This window comes from Panthera pardus, unplaced genomic scaffold, assembly GCF_024362965.1.
Source record: "Panthera pardus isolate Hobbes unplaced genomic scaffold, ASM2436296v1 HiC_scaffold_5, whole genome shotgun sequence".
In the NCBI taxonomy this organism is placed as follows: Eukaryota; Metazoa; Chordata; class Mammalia; order Carnivora; family Felidae; genus Panthera; species Panthera pardus.
Genome location: NW_026526980.1, coordinates 2,958,895 through 2,979,455, shown reverse-complemented (window position 1 = coordinate 2,979,455; position 20,561 = coordinate 2,958,895). Strand labels below are relative to the sequence as shown.

The 20,561-nt window shown below is 50.9% G+C and overlaps 1 protein-coding gene across 3 annotated transcripts in view; it reads right to left on the bottom strand.

The window, feature by feature from the left end:
• ABAT (4-aminobutyrate aminotransferase) overlaps nucleotides 1-20,561 on the bottom strand; it is an 86,941-nt gene that overhangs the window by 24,352 nt on the left and 42,028 nt on the right. For all 3 annotated transcript variants that reach the window (XM_053894417.1, XM_053894419.1, XM_053894418.1), the window contains exons 2-6: nucleotides 17,858-17,971; nucleotides 7,728-7,825; nucleotides 5,360-5,389; nucleotides 3,715-3,832; nucleotides 507-556 (exon numbers count right to left, since the gene is read on the bottom strand). In XM_053894417.1, coding sequence (XP_053750392.1) covers nucleotides 507-556; nucleotides 3,715-3,832; nucleotides 5,360-5,389; nucleotides 7,728-7,825; nucleotides 17,858-17,927 — 366 coding nt within the window. In that variant the 5' untranslated portion in view covers nucleotides 17,928-17,971. The remainder of the gene's footprint in view (nucleotides 1-506; nucleotides 557-3,714; nucleotides 3,833-5,359; nucleotides 5,390-7,727; nucleotides 7,826-17,857; nucleotides 17,972-20,561) is intronic.

The window sequence follows — 20,561 nt, the reverse complement described above, 5'->3', positions numbered from 1 at the left end:
CCCGCAATCCCCCAAACCCTCAGCTCCTGTGGGTTTAACTCCCAGCACCTCCTCCTGCTGTGTGACCTTGGATAAATACTTAACCTCTCTGTGCCTCAGTGTCCTCATCTGTAGGATGGGGATAACAGCACAACCTGCCTCGCAGACTTGTCAACATCACAGCTGTGAAGTGGTGAACATGGCGTTTGGCACATATTATGCTCTCAAAAAATGTCCACCGTTGTCACCACCGTGACTGTTTCGTGCCCACACAGCACTGTTTGCCTCTCTCTGTAGCACTTAATATGGATGCAATTCGCTACTTACCTGTGTGGTAACCTACTGCCTCTGTGGGAGTGGGCACTGTGTGGCTTTGCTCACCAAGCATTTCAAGTGCCTAGCATATAGTATGTGCTCAATAAACATTTGTGGAATGAATGAATAAATGAGTGAGCGAATGGGGTATTTCCCAAGGCTGCCCAATGACACTCTGGATCTCCATGAACACTGTGTAACCCGGGACTCACCGCGTTTTGAGGCTGTTGGACCAGCTTCAGGAGAGCGGGGTGGCTGTAGCCTGCAGAGAGGGGGCACGGTTAGGGTCTTGGTTAGAGGCCCGCACGGCACACAGGGTCCCTGTGCCCCTCCCCCACAGCCTGCCCCTCCCTTCACAAGGGGCCCTGTTATCTCTTGCAGACAACAAGACCCACTCCTCGGGTCCACCCAGACCTCTGGACTTAGAATCACTCAGGCTGCCGCCAGAAACCTTCACCAAATTCTCTCGTCGATCCTGAAACCCGGGTGTGAGCCCTACCGGGCTAGAACCCCAGACAAGGCAGTGAACGCAAGGTTAAGGCACATTCAGGACCGGGGCTGGGAGTTCTTCCCCGGGCCAGTGTGATGAACCGTGGCCCTCACCTTCTTCCCAGGGCCGCTGCTAGAGTCGAATCGCAATACCTGTTTGCTCAGGAACCGAGCACGTCAATGATGCAGTCTGCAACCCCGTGACATGCACGCCTGACCCTTCGTGCGTTTGCTGCTTCCTGGAGCCCTGCTGTCTTGACTGCCCAGCACGAAAGGGCTTAGGATACCCCTTGACTCAGCAACTGCCCTGCTATGAATTCGCCCTCCGCACGCGAATATAGACCAATGCACAAATCTTAACCATGACGCTTCAATATCTCCAGGCCCAAAAGCAACCTAACACGCGCCAGAAGCCCTAAACCAAGAGAAAGCCCGCGATACTCTGTCAGCGGGAGCCTTTATCGGAAAGGAGGGAAACTCACTGGGGCCAGAGCGCCCCGGCCTCAAAGCCTGTGCTTCGAGTTTCTGTTCCTCGTTCCCAACGCTGGCTGTGACTCCCACGGGATGGCCAAGTCTGTGGGGGGGCGCGGGGGCCACAGAGGTCAGGAGACCAGACTGGAAGACCCTCCAAGGCAGTGGCCAAATGTGCCGCTCAAAGGACACCAGGTGAACGATAATGACGTGGGGATCTGTGCGTGACACGGCGAGAGCCTGGAACCTTTGCAACAGGAGAGACCTATTTTCTTTAAACCAACTCACTTTTTAGTTTAAATACACTTGCTCTGAAAGGAGAGAGGCCCGCCCGAGGCTCTGGGCCTGGGGCCTGCTCTCGCCTGTGAGAGGAGAGGAGGCTAGCAAGCTCAGAGGGGAGGGGAGGCCCCAGTGTCACCCCGGGCAGACTTTCTCCTCTGCGGCATCGCAGAGTGAAGGGGCTTGAAGAGCCTTGTGGTTTCACTCTGCCTGGTGGGAGGAGGGTGGGCCCCCGGGGGGGGGGGGGAGGGGACCTGGTGTCCCAGGGGACAGAGCTGTGAGCAGCCTCTCTGATCTCCCACCCAACTTCTTGGCCTGCTGGGCCCACAGCTGCAGGGTGTCTGTTAGTCAAGGAAGCAGGCTTCTGTGGGTTTTTTTCCAGCCATACTGTGGCCAGAGGCCTTCAGTTCTGGTTCTTTATTGTGCTGCCTGGGTGTTTATGACTTTCTTGCCTCAGTAGATAAGCCAGTTCCAGGGAAATCTTACTAAGTCACAGATGCAGCCTGTCTTAGTGGCTTCAGAAGGAGAGATGAGAGCAAAGCCAGTCCATATGGATCAGGAAAATCCACGCCTGAGCTTTCAAAGCCGTGGGACCCCCGCACTGCAGGGCAGGGGTGGCCGTCTGCGAGGTGGCTATCACAGGAGTAAACTTAGAAGGCAGACACTGTTTGGTTCAAATCCTTGGGCTCCCTGGACATGCTGGGCAGACCCCATGGCCTCTTGAAACCTGGCCCCCGTGGGCAAGGTGGAGACGATGATGAAAGGCCCGATGTTATGGGGCTGCTGCAGGGGTCTAACGGGATAACATGTAAGGTGCTTAGCAATGTGCCAGGCATCTGGCACATCCCCAGTAGTGACCAGTTAGAAAAAAAATTCCATCAAAGACTAGAGATAGGGGAAGAAAATGGCCGCAAGAAAACTTTCACAGCTCCCAGTATTTTCCCAACTTGTGCCGGCCTGTTCCCCAGGACCCCACACGTTTGGCGGCCGGCTGGGGTTGAGAAGTGAGGGAGGCCCTCGGGGGCTTGGGGGGGCAGGGAGGAGCCAGCTGGGAAGAGAATGGCCTGCAGCCCGTGGCCGATAAGCCTGGCCCTTCCACTCCGACACAGAGCACGGACCAGGTTGTGCAAATCACAGAACCCCAGACACCTTCAGAGGCCAAAGCATCTCTGAATGACGGGCTTCCCAAAAAGAACAAGTCACCTTAGTGTCTAATCGCATCTTAACGGGAAATAAACAGGGGCTGGCATCACGCACCAAGGGACAGGCTTCACCAGACGAGACGCTTAGCCCACAGACCACTAAGCACAGCCGCAACCTGCGTGTCTGAATCAGCCCTACGCGCCCCACGTCTGCCGTGCCCTCCTCCGGCAGCGAGCCTGGAGGTGAGCCTGGTGAGGCAGACGCGGCCGTGGCCCCCCACCGCTCACCTTGACTAGGCGGCCACCCCTCTCCTGGCTGCCCACGTGGGGGTCGGGAATGGCTCCAGCCACCTCCTTCTCTGGAAATCTGCCCTTGGTGAATGGAAGCTCCTTGGCCCAAAAGATGAGCCACGCGCTTCCTTCTGGCAGCTAATGGGCAATGACTGACTAGCACTGGGTACAAAAAGGCCAGCCTCTTTGGCACAGTCTGGGACCAACTCTAGGGTGCAATTCATGTTCCAGAGCCACCCCCCCACCCCCCATTGTGGGATCAGGCTGTGGCTAGTCTCTGGCTGAAACCTCATCCTTCTTAGCCTTTCCCTGCCTCCCCAGTCTCCTGAGAGTGTGCCCTTAATAAGCGACTTGCACAGAACCCCTGCCTCAGGCTCTTCTTCCAAGAGACCTAACCTAAGACAGCTGACATTGGAGGCTGTGGTCCCGCAGACCTGGGTTCACATCCTGGCCATGCTTCCCCCGCAAGCTGCATCAATCCCCTCTCTGAGCTTTGCTTATCTATCAACAAAATGGGGGTATTAATAAACACTCACCTTGCGGGTTTTCCAGGAAGAATAAATAAGAGAAGACATCTAAAGTCCCTATGATAGACCCTCTACCCATGACTTGTTCTTTTTCTCTGCCCTTGAGGAAAGAGTCTGGCAACACACAGGGATGGGCCTGCTGGAGGGAGCAACTAAAGTCAGGACGGCCACAACTAACAGAGAGAGGACATACATCCAAGGGCGGATTTCCCAGCTCTTACCTATGGGGACAGAGGAAATCTGGGAGTAAAGGTCCAACATCCGGTTGCCATCCACATCGACCAGGTAATTGCCTCGGCTCTCTTCGTAATTGCAGAAAAAATGCACAGCGTCTGCATTCTTGGGGAAAGTAGAGACTGGTTCAGGATCGCTACAATCCCCTAGACTCCCCATCTTTTGGGATGAAGCTTGAACTGGTGAGGTAAGCCATGTTTTGTCCATTCTATGGTCACACAGAGGGTATATTTGGTTGCTTACATGAATGGTTTGCTTTATAATGGTTTATTAAGCTGTGAATTAGTATTTTATGAATTTTTCTGTATGTGTTTTATATATTATAGCAACAGAAGGTTCAGATATAAATCTGAAGAAGATTCTGATGTTAAGATGTACATGGTAAGCATTAGAGCAACCACGAAGAAAACTGAAAAATATATAGTAACTATGAAAGAAATGAAAATGGTACATTAGAAGATATCCACTGAATGTAAAAAAAAAGAGGAACAAAAAATATGAGACACAGAGAGCACAAAAGGTAAAATGGAAGATGTAAATACCACCGTATAGGTAATACATTAACTGTGTGCACATGAAACAACCCAATAAAAAATCAGAAACTGTCAGACTGGATAAAAAGATACAACTATATGCTGTCTACATGAGACATACTTTTGATTCAAGGATACAAATATGTTAAAAATAAAAGGATGGAGAAGAGTACATGATTCTCACAGCAATCCTAAGAAAGCTGAAATGGTTTATACTAATTAGACAAAATCACCTGTAAAACAAAGAAACAAAAATGCTTCTGGAGGTGAAGTCCACTAAGAAGATATAACAATTATAAACATGTAAGCACCCAATAACAGAGCCCCAAAATACAGGAAGCAAAAATGGGCAGCATAGAAGAAAAATATAGTTATAAGAGAATGGCTGGCAAATTTAATATTTGGTTTTTGATAGTGTATAGAACAACCAGGCAGAAGATTAGCAAGGAAGGGGAGACTGGGTGGCTCTGGCATTTAAGTGTCACACTTCAGCTCAGGTCATGATTTTGTAGTTCGTGGGTTCCAGCCCTGCGCTGGGTTCTGTGCTGACAGCTTGGAGCCTGGGGCCTGCTTAGGATTCTGTGTCTCCCTCTCTCTCTGCCCTTCCTAGTTCTCTGTCTCTCTCTCTCAAAAATAAATAAACATTAAAAAATTAAAAAAAAAAAGAAGATTAACAAGGAACCAGGACTGGAACAACACTCTCAACCGACAGATCCCACAGACACTTTTACAGAACACTCCACCCAATAGTGGTAGAGTACACGTTGTCCTCAAGTGCCTGGGGAATATCTTCCAAGACAGACCATATAAAAGCCTCAGTGAGAGGATTGCATTCACGCAAAATATATTTTCCAACCACAACAGAATGAAATTGGAAATGAGTAACAGAAAGGAGAAGCTTACCAAAAAGTGGAAATTAAACACCATATAAGTAACAAATGAGTCAAAGAAGAACTCACAAGGGAAATTAGAAGCAAAAAAACAAAAAAGGTTTAGAACAAAGTTGCATTTTTTTTTTTAAAGAGCCAGCACAGAGGAAGTGTGTCTCTCAGCTAAGTCATAACCGAGAAGCTTGGAGGGTGAGCTCATCCTCACTTACCTGAATCATATTCAGCTGTTTCATTAACTCCTGCAGGCAAGAATAACAAAGCATTAGAGCAAGGACACACTCTTGCCCAACTAGCTTCAAGTCTTTCATATCTTCCCAGGTCTTGGGGCGTCTCCCCCTCCCCCACCACTTATACCAATAACTTCACAGTCAATTAGCCAACAATATTATAAATATTTAAAAATTGCTTAATATAAATAATTGGCAGGAAACTATTCCTGCCAGTTACATTACCAGGATAGCAGGGATTTAGCAACTTGGAAAATAATAATAAAATAAACTAAAATATTTAACACACAAAAAAATTTAAGCACAAGGGGTTTATCTGGTGCTCATAAAAGCATAGGTTCCCCTTTTATTTTGGGGGGAAAAAGGCTTTAACACCCTGTTAGAAAATATAAAATCAATTGAAAACAGAAACTCGCACATCAAAGAACGATTTGTAATGATAATCTAAACACTCCATAAACCACATGTACATATAGAAATTGGGAATTATAAATTGGGAATTGGGACCTAGTTGCTTTGCTATTACAAGTATTTAATCTCTAAAAATAATCCAGCCTAAAGTCAACCAATAGCAATGACAAGAATATAAAAAATTATTCCAGGTACTTCTCCACTATGAAATGAAAATCTGCCTCTCCTCCAGAGAAATATGCATGAAAAAGTCTCTCCTTCTGCTAGCAAAACACTATCAAAACAACTATAATCACTTGCATTAATACAAAGATTTCTGGATTTATAAAGTGGTTGCAATGACAAAAGGCCTATCTTTTTTTTTTTTTTTTTTTTTAAACAGGAGAAAAGCATACAAATCTAAGTTTTACATGACATGGGGGGTCTTCACAAGGAAATGAAGACTGGAAGAAACAAGTTAGAAACTTGTTAGAACACTAGTTAGAAACTAACATTTTTACGTTAGTTTCAATAAGAATGGACAGTCACGTAGAAACACGGTAGGTTAAGGAGTATATAGTAATTATAATTAACACTGTCATCTTCTAAAAAATTCATTTCTGCTTGTTGCTGGAAGATATAGATGCCAAATGACTTTTGTGCCCACAAAACTGCTAAACTCTCACGTTCATCTCAGTAAGTTATATACATGTTCTTTTGAATTTCTTTTTTTTTTTTAATTTTTTTATTCTTAAGTTAGTTATCGTGCAGTGTAGTCTTGGCTTCAGGAGTAGAACCCAGTGACTGATTGCTTACACAGGACACCCGGTGCTCATCCCAAAAAGTGCCCTCCTCAATGTCCATCACCCATTTACCCCCTCTCCCCACCCACCTCCCCTCCAGCAACCCTCAGCTTGTTCTCTGTATTAAGAGTCTCTTATGGTTTGCCTTCCTCTGTTTTGATCTTATTTTTCAAAAAGGGGCATCTTCTGACAGTAAAAAAAAAAAAAAAAAAAAAAAAAAAAGTGACACTGCGGATAAAAATCTGCAAAACCTGCAGAGAAAAAAGCCAGTGTGTATTAAAAAGGTTTACACTGCTATTTTTTAGGTGCAAACATTAGAAACAGTATTGTACATCACAACACAGAGTCAAGGTTAATCAGCCTCCTGAAGGGTGTAATATGCAGGCTTTGTAGTATCTTTGAGGAGGAGTCCCAGCCTCCCTCATCAGACTCGTCTTGTGCCTCTCCCATCTCACACAATAACATCTATCCCAGTGTGTCTCATATGCCACGTCCTGTCACCCTGCACAGCTCTCTCCACTGGGTCTACAACAGAATGCACTCCTCTGGTGAATTCTTCCTTTTTATCCTTCAAGGTCAAGACCAAGGGCCTTTGCTACCTCGCCCTCCGCCATCTAGCATTGCCATCTGGCTTGGTTTCAAGGTCAAGAGAATGAGGTAGGAGTGGTGGCAGACTGGAGTGGAGCCTAGACCTCATGAGACTCCTCGTGCGGTCACCTCTGCCATCACCGTGAGGACGAGCCCGGCCCTGCTTGCTGGAGGATGCTAGAGACATATGGAGCAGCGCCACGTCACTGCACTGGCCAAGACAAGCTTAGCCTAGATCATCCCACAGTGGCCAGTCATCCCACGGGCACATAGACGGACCCACCAGAGCTGCCTGGCTAACTCCCAGTGAACCCTAGATGCAGCAGCAAGCTGTATGCTACGGAGGTTTTGTGCTCGTTTGTTACACAGCAGTATTGTGACAACAAATAACGGATACATCTCCTCCGAGAAGCCTTCTTTGACTTGTTATGGCAGAATGTCTTGGAACTCTAGTGGTAAGCTCTCTGAAAGCAGCTAAGAATACAGGTCTCTAAGCTCGGCTGTGTTCTTGCCTCATGGACCCTTCTCACTCTGTTCTTAAGAACACCACTCAAGTGTGCTCAACTCACCCGAGATCTAGGCCCAGGGACTTCGGTCTTCATCAGGGGCCCGTCATAATCAAATTCGACGTCGATTTTGGCTGCGGCCTGACTGATGTGTCTGGAGCCTGGCAGTAAAGAGAGATGATGAGGATCCCTGGAGACGGTAGGTATGAGAATTCTGCCCTAACAGATGCCCAACGTCCCCAACGGAGGCCATGCCAGGACCTCAACCCCATCTGAGCCAGACCACCCACACACACAGAGTCTGGCCAGACCTGGGCACCACCAAAACATTGAGGATTCTAAAAAACAGGAAAGCCCAGTGCTAGTGAAGTTGTAGGCAAACAGGCATTCTCATGTCCCGTTGGCGTGAGTACCAGCTGATGCTGCCTTCCTATTCCTTTCGACTGAGGCATCTCATTTCAGGGTTCATCCTAAGAGAATGATGGGACCAGTACACAAAAATGTAGGTTAAAATATTCACCTAGTACTATCTTTTAACAAAAAAACAGTGGAGGGCAGCTAAACAGACTATGACACCTTCCACCATTTCGTGGACAAGGAACATCAGGTATCTGTTCATGGGACTGAGGTGGGCAGTTTGAATATTTATGGACATGGAAAGGTGCCCGTGGCATTAGCATGTGAAAGGTCAGATTATAAAAACTACCCAAATTTTGTCAAAATTTAATCCGTATGCAAGTGTATATCCAAAAGTACATAGAGACAAGAGTTTCTCAGCAGCACCACTGACATTTGGGTCCAGATAACTCTGTTGGGGGGTCGTCCTGTGCCCTGGAGGATGTTTGGCTGGATGCCAGCATCACCTCGCCCTGAGTTGTGCCCCGAGTTGTGACATTCAGAAATCACCTGGGAGTGAATAATCAAATGGCTCAATACAGGTGGTCCCCACTTACAGATGCTTTTTATTAAAAAAAAAAGTGTTGGGTACAAGTCACTTGGTTGAGATCCATTTCCCACTTTTGCATGGTAATAAATGTAGAGAGGGGAGTTCCCAGGCTAGACCCACAAGGCTTTCGAGCTCAGCATGTTGCTGAAGTAAAGGGCAGTCTTAATCCCAAGTCTCTTTAAAAAGAATTAAAAATGACATATCATTTTTGAGAGAGCGTGAGCAGGGGAGGGGCAGAGACAGAGGGAGACACAGAATCCGAAGCAGGCTCCAGGCTCTGAGCTGTCAGCACAGAGCCCGACATGGGGCTCGAACCCACGAACCGTGAGATCATGACCTGAGCTGAAGTCGGACACTTAAGGTCACCCAGGCGCCCCTAAAATGTTTTTATTTTAAGTTTATTTATTTATTTTGAGAGAGACAGAGAGAGTGTGAGTGGGAGAGGGGCAGAATGAGAGAGAGAGAGAGACAGAAAGAATTCCAAGCAGGCTCTGAGCTGCCAGCACAGAGCCCAACACAGGGCTCTTTCCCAAGAATGGTGAGATCATGACCTGAGCCAAAACCAAGAGTCAGATGCTTAACTGACTGAGCCCCCCAGGCGCCCCCCAGGCTTGATCCCTTACTGAAAGACAGCTGTGGAGAACCTACCATGGTAAGTGTGGGGTGACTAACCGTCAGTAACCCCCAGAATCCCTTCAACGTCCCTGCTCGTCTTTGGCCTTCCCAGGACATATGTGCAACTGGGAAATGTTCCTTCCTCTTTCTTGCCACCTTCCATTAGACTGGGGAATAACTAGACAATGTATTATTGTTTCCTTTACATAAGAGAGAAAACTAAAACTCAGAGAAGAATCATTCTAGGATAGGTCTCTCCCTCCATCCCTCTCTGTCACGCGCGCACACACACACACACACACACACACACACACACACAGTGTGCCAAGCTATACAAAGCAATGATATGAAAAAACCTATTTAAATGCATTCTTAATTTTCCATAATTGCTTTGGATATCAAAGAGGGTTTTTGAATTAATTATGTAACACAATGGAACCCTGTGAACGTAAAGTCCAGTTAAAATCCAGCGCTGCCCTTATTTCAAGGCATGAGGCAGCCGGCTTTTATTGTCTTCTGTTTGATCTTAAAATGAAAAGGGAGTCCCTCGAGTCTGTTCCATTAGCAGAGAGCTAAAAGGTCGTGGAACACACTGATGACTTCTTTTTTACATTAAGCTGTTTATTTCTTCCTTGGCCAGAACTCAGGGCTACAGGTCAAGACCGATTCCAGCTAGACCTGCATAACACGGGGACGTGTGTTTGGATAAAAACAGTTCTTAAGTGGTGCTGATCCTGCTTTGTTTCCAGTAAGGGGGAGAGTGCAAAGTTCAAACTTTGCAAGGTATCCTCCAATGAGGACACGCAAGTCCTCTCTTCCTTCTCCAGAAAGTGTCCTGACGCCATGCGGCGGCAGTCAGATGTCCCGGGGTCTGCAGGATGGAAATGCTGGCCCCGGAAGCAGGTCCCAGTGGGAGCTGCGGCTGAAAGGGTCTCAGGGGAATGACGGGGTGAGTGGGGTCTTGTGCAGCTACAAATATGGGGATGCCGAGGCTGCGGGCAGACGCAGGGCGGGGAGTGGAGAGAGGGCGAGAACCCGTCCCTGGGGACTGGGGACGGGTCAGGCACGAGACGGGGAAGCTGAGGGCCAGGTGCCAGGCAGACAGGTCTGTACCGAGAGCTGCGTTGGTTCCTTCCATGTGCCAAGTCTTCGCGGGTGTGGATGGAAGAGGGCCCAGGGGCTCTGGGCAGAGATCCTGGAAACCACAGCCCAGTACGTTTGCTGGGTTCGTGCTATCGAACAAGGGGAGACGGGGTAGCAAACACGGATTCAGCATCCACTGCGTGCTAGGCAGGCAGACTCCCATCTCCCATCTGTGTTAATCCATCCACAGCCCTGTCGAGTGATGGTTCTCAGGTTATAGATGAGGAGCAGAGAGGTGAAGCGACTTTCCCAAGGCCACACAGCTAGTGAGTTGCAGAGCCCAGATTTGAACCCAGGTCCAATACTTTTGCCTTTCCTACACTATCTCAACTTTGACCTCCTGTAGAGGAAAATAGCCAAATTCCAATACAAAGAATGTTCTCTTAATGATAATATATAGTGCTGTAAGCCATGAGAAGAAAGAGCACAATTTAAATTCCCTGGGATCACTTCCATCAAGTCACATGAGGAGAGAGGCATGTGACTCTGCGTGCCGGGCCTCGTCCTGAGCACTGCACGCGGATTGCCTCACTTAAGCTTGAATCCCCTCTGGGAGGTAGATGTTGTGATTGCTCCCATGTTACGGAAGCAGACACTGAGGCCCAGAAAGGTCAACTTATCTGCCCACGGTCACGCAGCAAGTAGGCAGCTAGGCCGAACATTTGACCTCTCCTGTCCCAGACGCTCCGAGTATAAGTGACACTGTTCACGTCATCTTGTGCCGGTCTTTGAAATGAAACGTTTATACTGAACCATCCGGCATTTTCACTCACGAACGACGCAGCACAGCCGGGAGAGCTGGCACGGTGGGGAAGTCCAGCCCAGCCCTCTGCCTCTGAAACGAGGCCGGCCACCCTCGCGGCCTTGACCAACTGGAGTCAATGTTTAACTCCAAGCTATAGAAACAGCCATCAGATGCGTTTAACGTTCTCTTGATCTTTATACTGAGAGTAATAAATGAATGCTGTTTTCCCAAACAGCAAGGGCTCCATATGTGAGCCAGGCCAAAGTCAAGGTCAAGTTCGATCGGAGTTGGGTGCTCGGCTCTTCTTTTAAAAAATCTCCCCCTCCCCAGCTGTCCACCCCATTTATTTTTTTTTAACCAATTAAGATCTGTATCTTTAATAAACATCTGGAGAATACCAGTAGCCTAAATTGCTATATTCCACGCTGTCCCGGAGAAGTGTCGTTCCGTAGAATCTGTTTACGTCTGATAGACCTCCAGGAAGAACATGCAGTGTAACCTATCATCCCATACAGGTGCCCAGACTCATACTGGAGGCACACCTGGCTGGAACCCTCTTCCCAAGACGGGGGAGGCCAGAAGCTTCCTGAACCGGTTCTGTGTTATCCCCATATCCTCAGCATGTTGTTCATCCTCTTTGGATCCTCTCCCAGCAGCGAGAAAGAGCATCACAAGTCTTCCAGCAACGTATCAGGGTTTGAACATTTGGATTCGTGTGGTCAGTGAGCAAATGTGGTTGTGAATGATCTACACACGCTGAATATCAGAGCGTAACCGTGCCACGGACAGTGGAAATTTTGCAGCGGATTTAGCCTCACAGCCTGAATGCTGGCATCATATCAGCCGGTATAAATCATACTTTCAGGGAAGGTCGTGCACACAGTCTTGCCTGTGTGTCCTCCATAAACTTGCAATTGCTCGTGGCAACGTAACTCACAGACAAGGACACATTTCTCCAGGCAAGTGGTCACCATCGCTGTTCCTAGGATCCGACACAGTCACTGTGAGATCGTGAGTTTCAAAGACCCACACACGGTCACCAGTACGGATGCTGTGGGCATGGGTGGACTGATCAGGACTGCAGCCACTGAACACAAGGTCATGCACCCGCTTCGCACAAAGCTCGGTTTGCTGGGGCCCTCCGGAGGACCCAGAGCAGGAATCCATTCCGTGCATTTAATGCTACAGAATGTGAGGCCTGACCGTGAGCACCTTTGGGGCACCTTCCTAAACTGTGGCAAGACAGCTGACAGCCCGAGGGCCACAGCGTTCAAAGATCTCAAGTCGTGGGGCGCCTGGGTGGCTCCGGAGGTTGAGTGCCCGATTCTTGATCGTGGCTCAGGTCATGGTCTCACGGTCCGTGCGACTGAGCCCCGCGTCGGGCTCTGCATTGAGCGTGGGGTCCGCTCAGGATTCTCTCTCTCTCCCTCCCTCTCCGCATCTCCCCTGTTTGCGTGAGTGCACGCTCTCTCTCAAAATAAACCTTAAAAAAAAGATCTCAAGTCATTTATTGTTCTTCAGGTTGAAGGTGACCACAGTGCCACCTGCTTTTCCCGCAGAGAGGATTCGCCATCTAGAACGAAGGCAGAGAACTCCTCTTGTAGCTGAGGCTGTTGCACACACTCTCCTAACACTGTAGCAGCGGATGGTGTGGCCACTGGAACCAGCGTAAAGGGCAACATTCTTTTAGTACCCAGGAGGCAGCTCACTTTGGAGACATGGCCAACGCTCTTCTGACTTGCCAGATACAAGCTCGGCCGGTTTTCTCTGCTGAACAGGAAAGTTCCCCAGTATGTGAATGGCATTCGATGTGGCTTGGGGCCCCTCAAGGCTCCTTCGGGGGGCTCGTCAGCATCTCCTGGCTCTGAGGATACTTATAAAGAGTTCTTTGATCCCTTCGTGAAGGTGTGAGTTTTTGCCACACATACAGGGACACCATCTCACAGCGACTCCCAATCTCACTGGTGGAGTCAACTCCATCACAAGCAGAATGAGGAGTTTCTAATGAGTTTTGCTCTGTAGGGGTCTCAGATATCCTTTCCAGAAGGACTGTCTGGTTTCTCTTGTCCCAGATTCAGAAGAATCCATGGGCACTCCTTGAAACCGAGGACTGAAACTTCTAGGACTTCTCCCCTCTGACACTCTTGTTCTGGGCCACTTCCCACGTGAGGGCTGTAACTCTTCCTGCTCCAGCTGGCTTTCCTGTTTTTACTTTCTTGCAGGTTCAGTGGCAAACACATCCTGTTTGGTGTCACTGTTCTTGGGAACATGAGCCTCCTTCTTCCTGTTTTTCCTCCTCGTTTTCCCTCATTCCAGCAGATGTCGGAGCGGGTTCTGGCTGCCGTGCAGTCTGGTCAGCTGGGGTGTGGGGGTCCTTCTCCAAGGGGCTGTCCCATGCAAACGACAATCGTGGCAGACCAGCTGTTGCCTGTGGGTGGTCTTCACCTTTTAAATTTGTGCTTGGGGGAGGGGGGCTGTTGTGAAGGGGGAGCCGTCCCCCTGTTCCTGGTATTTCCTCACTCCATGGAGAACTTCGCTTCTTAGGCTCCTGGAGACCTTCTGTTAGCTCTGAGAAGGACAGTGTTGCAGTAATGGCCGGATAAAAGGACAAGCCTCACTGTCCTATGAGCTTGCCGTAATTCCTCAGACACATCGCAGGCCACAGCCTCGGGACACAGAGTTCCATTCTGGTGTCGTTCAGGAGACGGCGGCATCTCGTTTCACCTGAGCTGAGGCATCTGGAGCAGGGACACGGCCACGGACTTGGAAAGGAGGAGACAGGCCCCTCGCAGTGGATGATGGAGATGTAGGGGACGGTCCATCTCCAGTGGTTCTTCGTTTCCTTCTAAAACTCTGGCGGTCCTTTCGCTCAGCACAATCTATGTCTGCACCTGCCGGGAGGGAGACTGCGGGCTGAGGATGTGCCTGATGATACAGGGTTTCCTTCTCAGTTACTCTCCTGGGCACTCTGTTCTCTCCAAAGGGGGCGGGAACTGTCTCGGCTGTTCGGGTCTCTTGCCAAATGCATCGCAGGTCCGGTACGGCCAGAGGGGAGTTGTGCACTATGTCGTCACTGAGTAGCAAACTTCCAGCCCTTTCTTTCACCTGCTCTCATGGAGGCAGCACCCCACTGAAGTTTTTGAGAACATGTTCATTGAGGAAGGTATCGGTAATTTCACCACCCGGACATAACGGCTTTGCTGTCCAGTCTCCCAGTCTCTGCGCTCTATTTGCTGACATCAGATTATCAGTGATTGTGAGGGAGGGGCAACAAACAATGCCGCTGGGAGCACTGATACACGAGCCACCACCGTGTCTAAGGGCTCCACAGCGGTCGATGGGTGGAGATGCCACACAAACACCTAAACACTGTGGGCGTGGTGGTGGGCTGAAGCACCCTCCCTCCCTCCGGGGAACACAGGTGCCAGGCTGTGAGCTGCGCTGTGGAGATGTCCATGTGGAACCAAATCCAGCCAGCGCCACGAGAGTGAGCTTGGAAGCGGAACCCCCAGCTTCCACGGTGAGCCTTCCGATGAGACCACAGCCCTGACTCCTAGACTACAGGAACTGTGACATAATAAATGTGCATTATTTTAACCAGCTAAGTTAGGGCTATTTAAAAACATATATTTTTAACGTTTATTTATTATTGAGAGACAGAGAGGCACAGAGCATGAGCATGGGGGGTGGGTAGAGAGACGGGGAGACATAGAATCCGAAGTAGGCTCCAGGCTCTGAGCTGTCAGCACAGAGCCCGATGTGGGGCTCAAACTCACAAACTGTGAGATAATGACCTGAGCCGAAGTCAGTTGCTCAACCGACTGAGCCACCAAGGCGCCCCAGGGCTATTTGTTATATGGCAATAAATAACTAACATAGTGGTTAAGGTTGTAACTTTTGGGGCCAGCCAGGCTTAGCTCAAAGCCAGGTTCAGCCACTTGCTAGCACCAAGGTTCTGAGAAAGTTACGGAATTTCTCTGAGTCTCTGCTTTCCTCTCCCAGGGGACTAAATGGGTTAAACGTTACCTACCATTTTAAAACTATTTCCCCTGGGCACCTGGGTGGCTCAGGCAGTTAAGTGTCGGACACTTGATCTCAGCTCAGGTCTTGACTCAGGGTCGTGAGCTCAAGCCCTGCCGCACTGGGTGTGGAGCCTCCTTAACACACACACACCTCAAAAAACTATTTCCTTATTGCTACTTACCTATGAGCAGTGTATGAACACACATGCTCCTCTATCTTTGCCAACACCGTGGTTTAGTATTAAAAAACTCTTATCTCTGGGGCGCCTGGGTGGCTCAGTTGATGAAGCGTCCGACTTCAGCTCAGGTCACGATCTCGCGGTCCGTGAGTTCGAGCCCCGCGTCGGGCTCTGGGCTGATGATGGCTCAGAGCCTGGAGCCTGTTTCAGATTCTGTGTCTCCCTCTCTCTCTGCCCCTCCCCCGTTCATGCTCTGTCTCTCTGTCTCAAAAAAATAAATAAACGTTAAAATAAAAATTAAAAAAAAAACCTCTTATCTCTAAATCTGGCACAAGTGTGCCAAAAAAAAGATTTAACTCTTGCCAAGAAAATGCAGACCTGATAACTCTGATTAGTCATTTGTCTCTTTTTTTCTATGCATGCTTGTGTAAATATAAACGAAGGGTGTTTGCATTGTTAAAAAATATTTACTTATGTTTTGAGAGCAAGCGTGCCTGCTGAGAGAATCGGAGTGCCCTGGCGCCCCTGAACTGTTCCTTCTGATAGAGAAGTGTGCGAAGCAAGTAGGACCCCAGCACTGCCCTCAGTCTCCTGAGGAGACCCACTTGCCTGATAAGAAACAGAGGCTCAGAGTTCTGCCCGTGGGGGAGGCTGACTGGGTGGAATGTGGCCCAGGTGTAGGAGCCTTGACTCAAGGCTCTCCCCTGCTTGTCTCCCTGGGAAGGGATGTCCTTGAGAATGACCTACAAAGGCGGAGCCCCACAGGCCATGCTTTCTTGTCAGTGAAGCGTCCCCAGCACCTAGTACGGCACTCCGCCCCCAGCGGGTGTGAGCAGTACTAGTTATGGCCGACTCTCCCTCCCGCTAGGGGCACACTACTTGGGCATCATGCGTCGGTTTGGGTTCATTTTTAACATAATAATGGGTAAGCGTTAAGATGCTTCTCTTATAATTGAATAAAATAAAACAAAACCTCAAACCTACTCACTTCTCGAGGCGATCAGGGCCAAGAACAAGGGAAGACAGACACGGTCACCGACCGGATGATACCGGGGAGTTGGGACCCCAGAGTGCACTGTGGGAACTCGCACTGGATCCTGGGAGGGAAAGAGGCACTAAGGGAAAGCCTGGTGAAATCCCCAGAGAAGTCTGGAGCTCGGGTAGCAATAATGTACAAGGTCAGCTTCTTAGTTATTGACAAGAGCATCCTCGTGATGTAAGCTGTTAACCAGGGGGACACTGGGGCCTATGGGATCTGTCTGTACTGTCTTAGTACTTTCACTGTACTTGCAAAATCATCCCAAGTTAAGAGATTTATTTCAATATTTTTATGGTTTTTTTTTTTTGTTTGTTTTTAATATTTGACAGAGAGAGAGCGAGCATGAGCAGGGGAGGGGCAGAGAGTGAGAGAGACATAGAATCCGAAGCAGGCTCCAGGCTCTGAGCTGTCCACACAGAGCCTGACGCGGGGCTTGAACTCACAGACCACGAGATCGTGACCTGAGCCGAAGACGGACGCTCAACAGACTGAGCCACCCAGGTGCTCCTGAAAGGTTTATTTTAAAGTAAAACCTGCTAATACTCCTGTGTGTATGGGAGAGCATGCCTGCTTTTTTACCCCACCCAGGATATAAACCCCAGCATTAAAGATGCAGACCAAGGTTGTGGGCAGCACTCTGTCTTCAAAAGGCAGATGAGACTAACAAAGAGACATCGTGATGGCAAAGCACGGGGCTCTGAGAGAGCTGGGACAGATGCGGTTGGGGGGGTACAAGGTGCCCACAGGAGGCCACGGCCAGCCCCTGTGTCTCCCAGAACCCCAGGGAGGCACATGGAGGAGGGATAACAGCCCGGCATCTGCAGCCAGACTGACCTGCATTCAAGTGGCCGTGTGACTTTGCCTCTCTGAGCCTCAGCTTTCTCCCCTGTAAAATGGGCTTCATGCGTGCCTTCCTCGTGGAAAGGAGGGAGGGAGGTCTATCGTGAGACCTCACCGGCAGGGCGACTGCTGATGGGGCCAGCCTGGCTAGGCCGCCTGAACTCAGTGAGGCAGAGAGAAACAGAAGACCCGGAGAGATGCGGCCAGCGGTGCCGCGGGCCGGCTGGGTGCGGGTGAGCAGAGGTGAGGGACAGGGCAGCAGGGGGCTGCTGCCTCCTGTCCAGGGCCCTGGAAGCACACTTTGCCTTGAGGTCAGTCACAAGGATGCTTGTAGCCTTCCCTTTTTCTGGCAGCAAGCTCAGCTGTGTTTCCCCCAACAGTCCCTGTGAGGGCAGCCTGGAGCCTCCCGGCTGCTGGGGCCACCACCTCCAGGCCGCATCAGCTTCCTGCCCGACCCAGAGCTGTCCACGCAGGGACAGGAGCATGTGGCGGAGATGGGAGACGGGGGTGGTGGTGATGGGGACGGTTTTACTGCGTGTGTGGCCGGGGAGAGGGAACAGCCCCAGAACGTTGACTGGCTGGTCCCTTCACCCGCCAGGGCTCTCCCAGCCCGGATTGTGTTTCCCATCAGGGCCAGTTCTTGCCAAGACCCCCCAGGGCTTACTGGGCACGAGCAGGCGGTAGTTGTGCTGGAAGGTGCAGGCCAGCCGCCGGGTGAGCAACATGAAAGCCATGATCCCCTCCTTCAGGAACAGAGGCTCCCTGCACACGCTTCACCCTGAAAGAAAACAGAAATGCACAGTCAGACCAGCCAAGGGCTCGTCCCTGCAGCCAAGAATCCCATGCCCCGCGATTTCCCACGTTGTGGAGAAGGTGCTTCTGACATCACATCCTTTGCTTTCATGCTGAATATACACTTGAAAAAGGCAGGGGGGCACCTGGCTGGCACGTGACTCTCCACCTCTGGGGCGCGAGTCTGAGACCCACCGTTGGGTGCAGAAATTTACTGAACTACAAACCCGTTCGCAAGTGTTTTCATGGGACCCTGGCCACACTGCAGGGAGGGTCATTATGCCTATTTCCTAGATGGAAAACTGGAGAAAGGGGACAGAGCTGGCTTGAGAGCCCTCTGTAGGCAAGCTGATAAGTTCAGCGCGTCATCCACGGGGGGGACAAGCAACTGCACTCGGTGAGATTGGGGGTGGGGCTCAGATGGAAGAGGATTCAGAGCAGCTGGGAGCCCCCCTGCCCTGCCCCCCAACAGAACACTGGTCTCCCCGGGGCTGTCTGGGAATCCTGGGACCCAGAGCAGTATCTGATGGTCCGTTTTGGGGAGTGCATGTCTCCAGCGTGACCAACTGTCTAGAGTTTGCTGGGGACGGAGGGGGCTCTCGGGATGCGGGGCTTTGTTCTGAAACCCACGGAGGGAGGGTTCTCGGCCCCCACGCTACCAGTCTGTTGGCTGCCTCCAGACGGCTCCCCAGTCCCGCGCTCCCTGGCTAGATCTGCTAGTCGCCCTTTGCGCTGTGGGCCTGGAGCAAGCCCCCCACTTTGTTTTCTTTTATCATCTCCCCCCGCCCCACCCCAGGCCACCCCAGGCAGAACAGTGATGGAGCCCTTCCCGACTCGCAGACCCCGTTTCCTTTCTGCAGCTGCACACCGCGCTCGGCTCTGCGTGCGGCACAATTAGCATTCGTTATTGTTAGGAGTGCCCACAACAGTGCTCTGTGGTCCCCTTTTTGCAGACGAGGAGACTGAGGCACAGAGAGGTTAAGAGTGGATCTGTAAACAGATCTGTGTGACCCCAGAGTCACTGAGTCACAGGTGTCCCTCATTCACTCTGCGACGAAGCACCAACTCGATGACAGTGTGGAGGAAGTGCCAGCTGGAAGTGGCAGGCGGGCTTCGCAGCACGGGTGAGGAAATGTGTGGGCATCTGGCACCAGGCTCAGGAGGACGGGCTGGCAGGACTCCCAACCCAGTGCCCCCAGAGCTAATGGGACGTCGGGCTGTATTATTAGAAGCAAAGACGGAACAAAGGAGCGTAGGCGGATGGCACTGGCCTGAGGACGCACCAATTCTGTGGACATGCACGGAGCACCTACTCTGTGCAAGCCGCCCAGTGGGCACTGGGCACTGGGCACAGGGATCAGTCAGGAGCAGCGCTTGCCCTGCGAGCATCATCACGCCCTGAGAACCTAGATGTGCTGCAGATAGCACCCTGTTTCACCTCAGGGCCCCGGGAGATACGCCATCATCTTCACAGACGAGGCAACGGAGGTGCCCTCTGGGAAGTGGGCACAGGAGGTACTTTTTGGGGTGTCTGTTCCGCACACCATGCCTCCCCGCCGTCAGAAGCCTCCCCCTCTGTCTGCAGGGGAGCAGACCTGGCGGCCGCGTCCGTGCCGTGGGACCCACTGGCTGCGGCTCACCGGACCAGGATAGGCCAGCGTCCTGGGCGTGGTGGGGTCGGCCACCTTCCACCCTGTGAGGGCAGCGGGCACGCAGACCGAACGTGCCACAGAGTGCAGCTGCCAGACAGGATGCAGACCCTGGACGCTGAGGCTCCCTGGTTCCATCTCAAGCCTGGAGCCCAGTGTGGCCACATGTACGGCACTCACTGCTGAACAGTGCTGGGGCAGACCCGAGCCCCGCTCTCCCTGGGGGTGAGCCGGTGTGGAGGGGGAGGGCCGGGAACATCAGGCTCATCCACGTCTCGCCAAATGGATTCGGAAGGAAACATCAGGACTGAGGGAGAAGGGCTCGCTTCTACCCGTCCTTGGTAACAAAGCCCAGAAGAAAGATACCACCCCACCTCCCCCGCCTCCTTCTTCTCCTTAGCTTGCTTGAGTTTCCAGGTTTTCTATTGCTTGCAAACAGAGTCTGGCTGACAGCGCGGTTAGAGTATCAGACTGACGAGCCCCAGATCTTGGGAGGCATGGGACTGCTGATGGTCTCTCCTCTGGGCACCGCAGCGGGAATTAAGCCACAGGGTGGCTAGGATAAAGTCTTCTCTCCTGGTGAGGGATCTGGGATGCCTCCAGAGTGGCAGTGACAGTAGTCTGAGGGCCTGGGGAGGCTCTGAAGGGCACTTCATGCCCTCCAATCCCAACCATCCAGCAGGGAGGGTGTCTCCCCATTTCAGAGGTGAGGGCCTGGAAACTCGCACGGGTTATGTTCTTGGCCTTGGTTACAGGGATGCCTGAGACTGTCTGACCCTGAAGCCCTCGCTTTTTCACTCATTCCAGCATCGAATAATTCAGCGGGTAACACAACACCTGACCACAGTATATACTGGGCCTTGATGATTACAAAGGGTCTAGCTCGGAGAGGCAATTTTTGCTGCTTTTCGCCAGAGGAAAGCACGG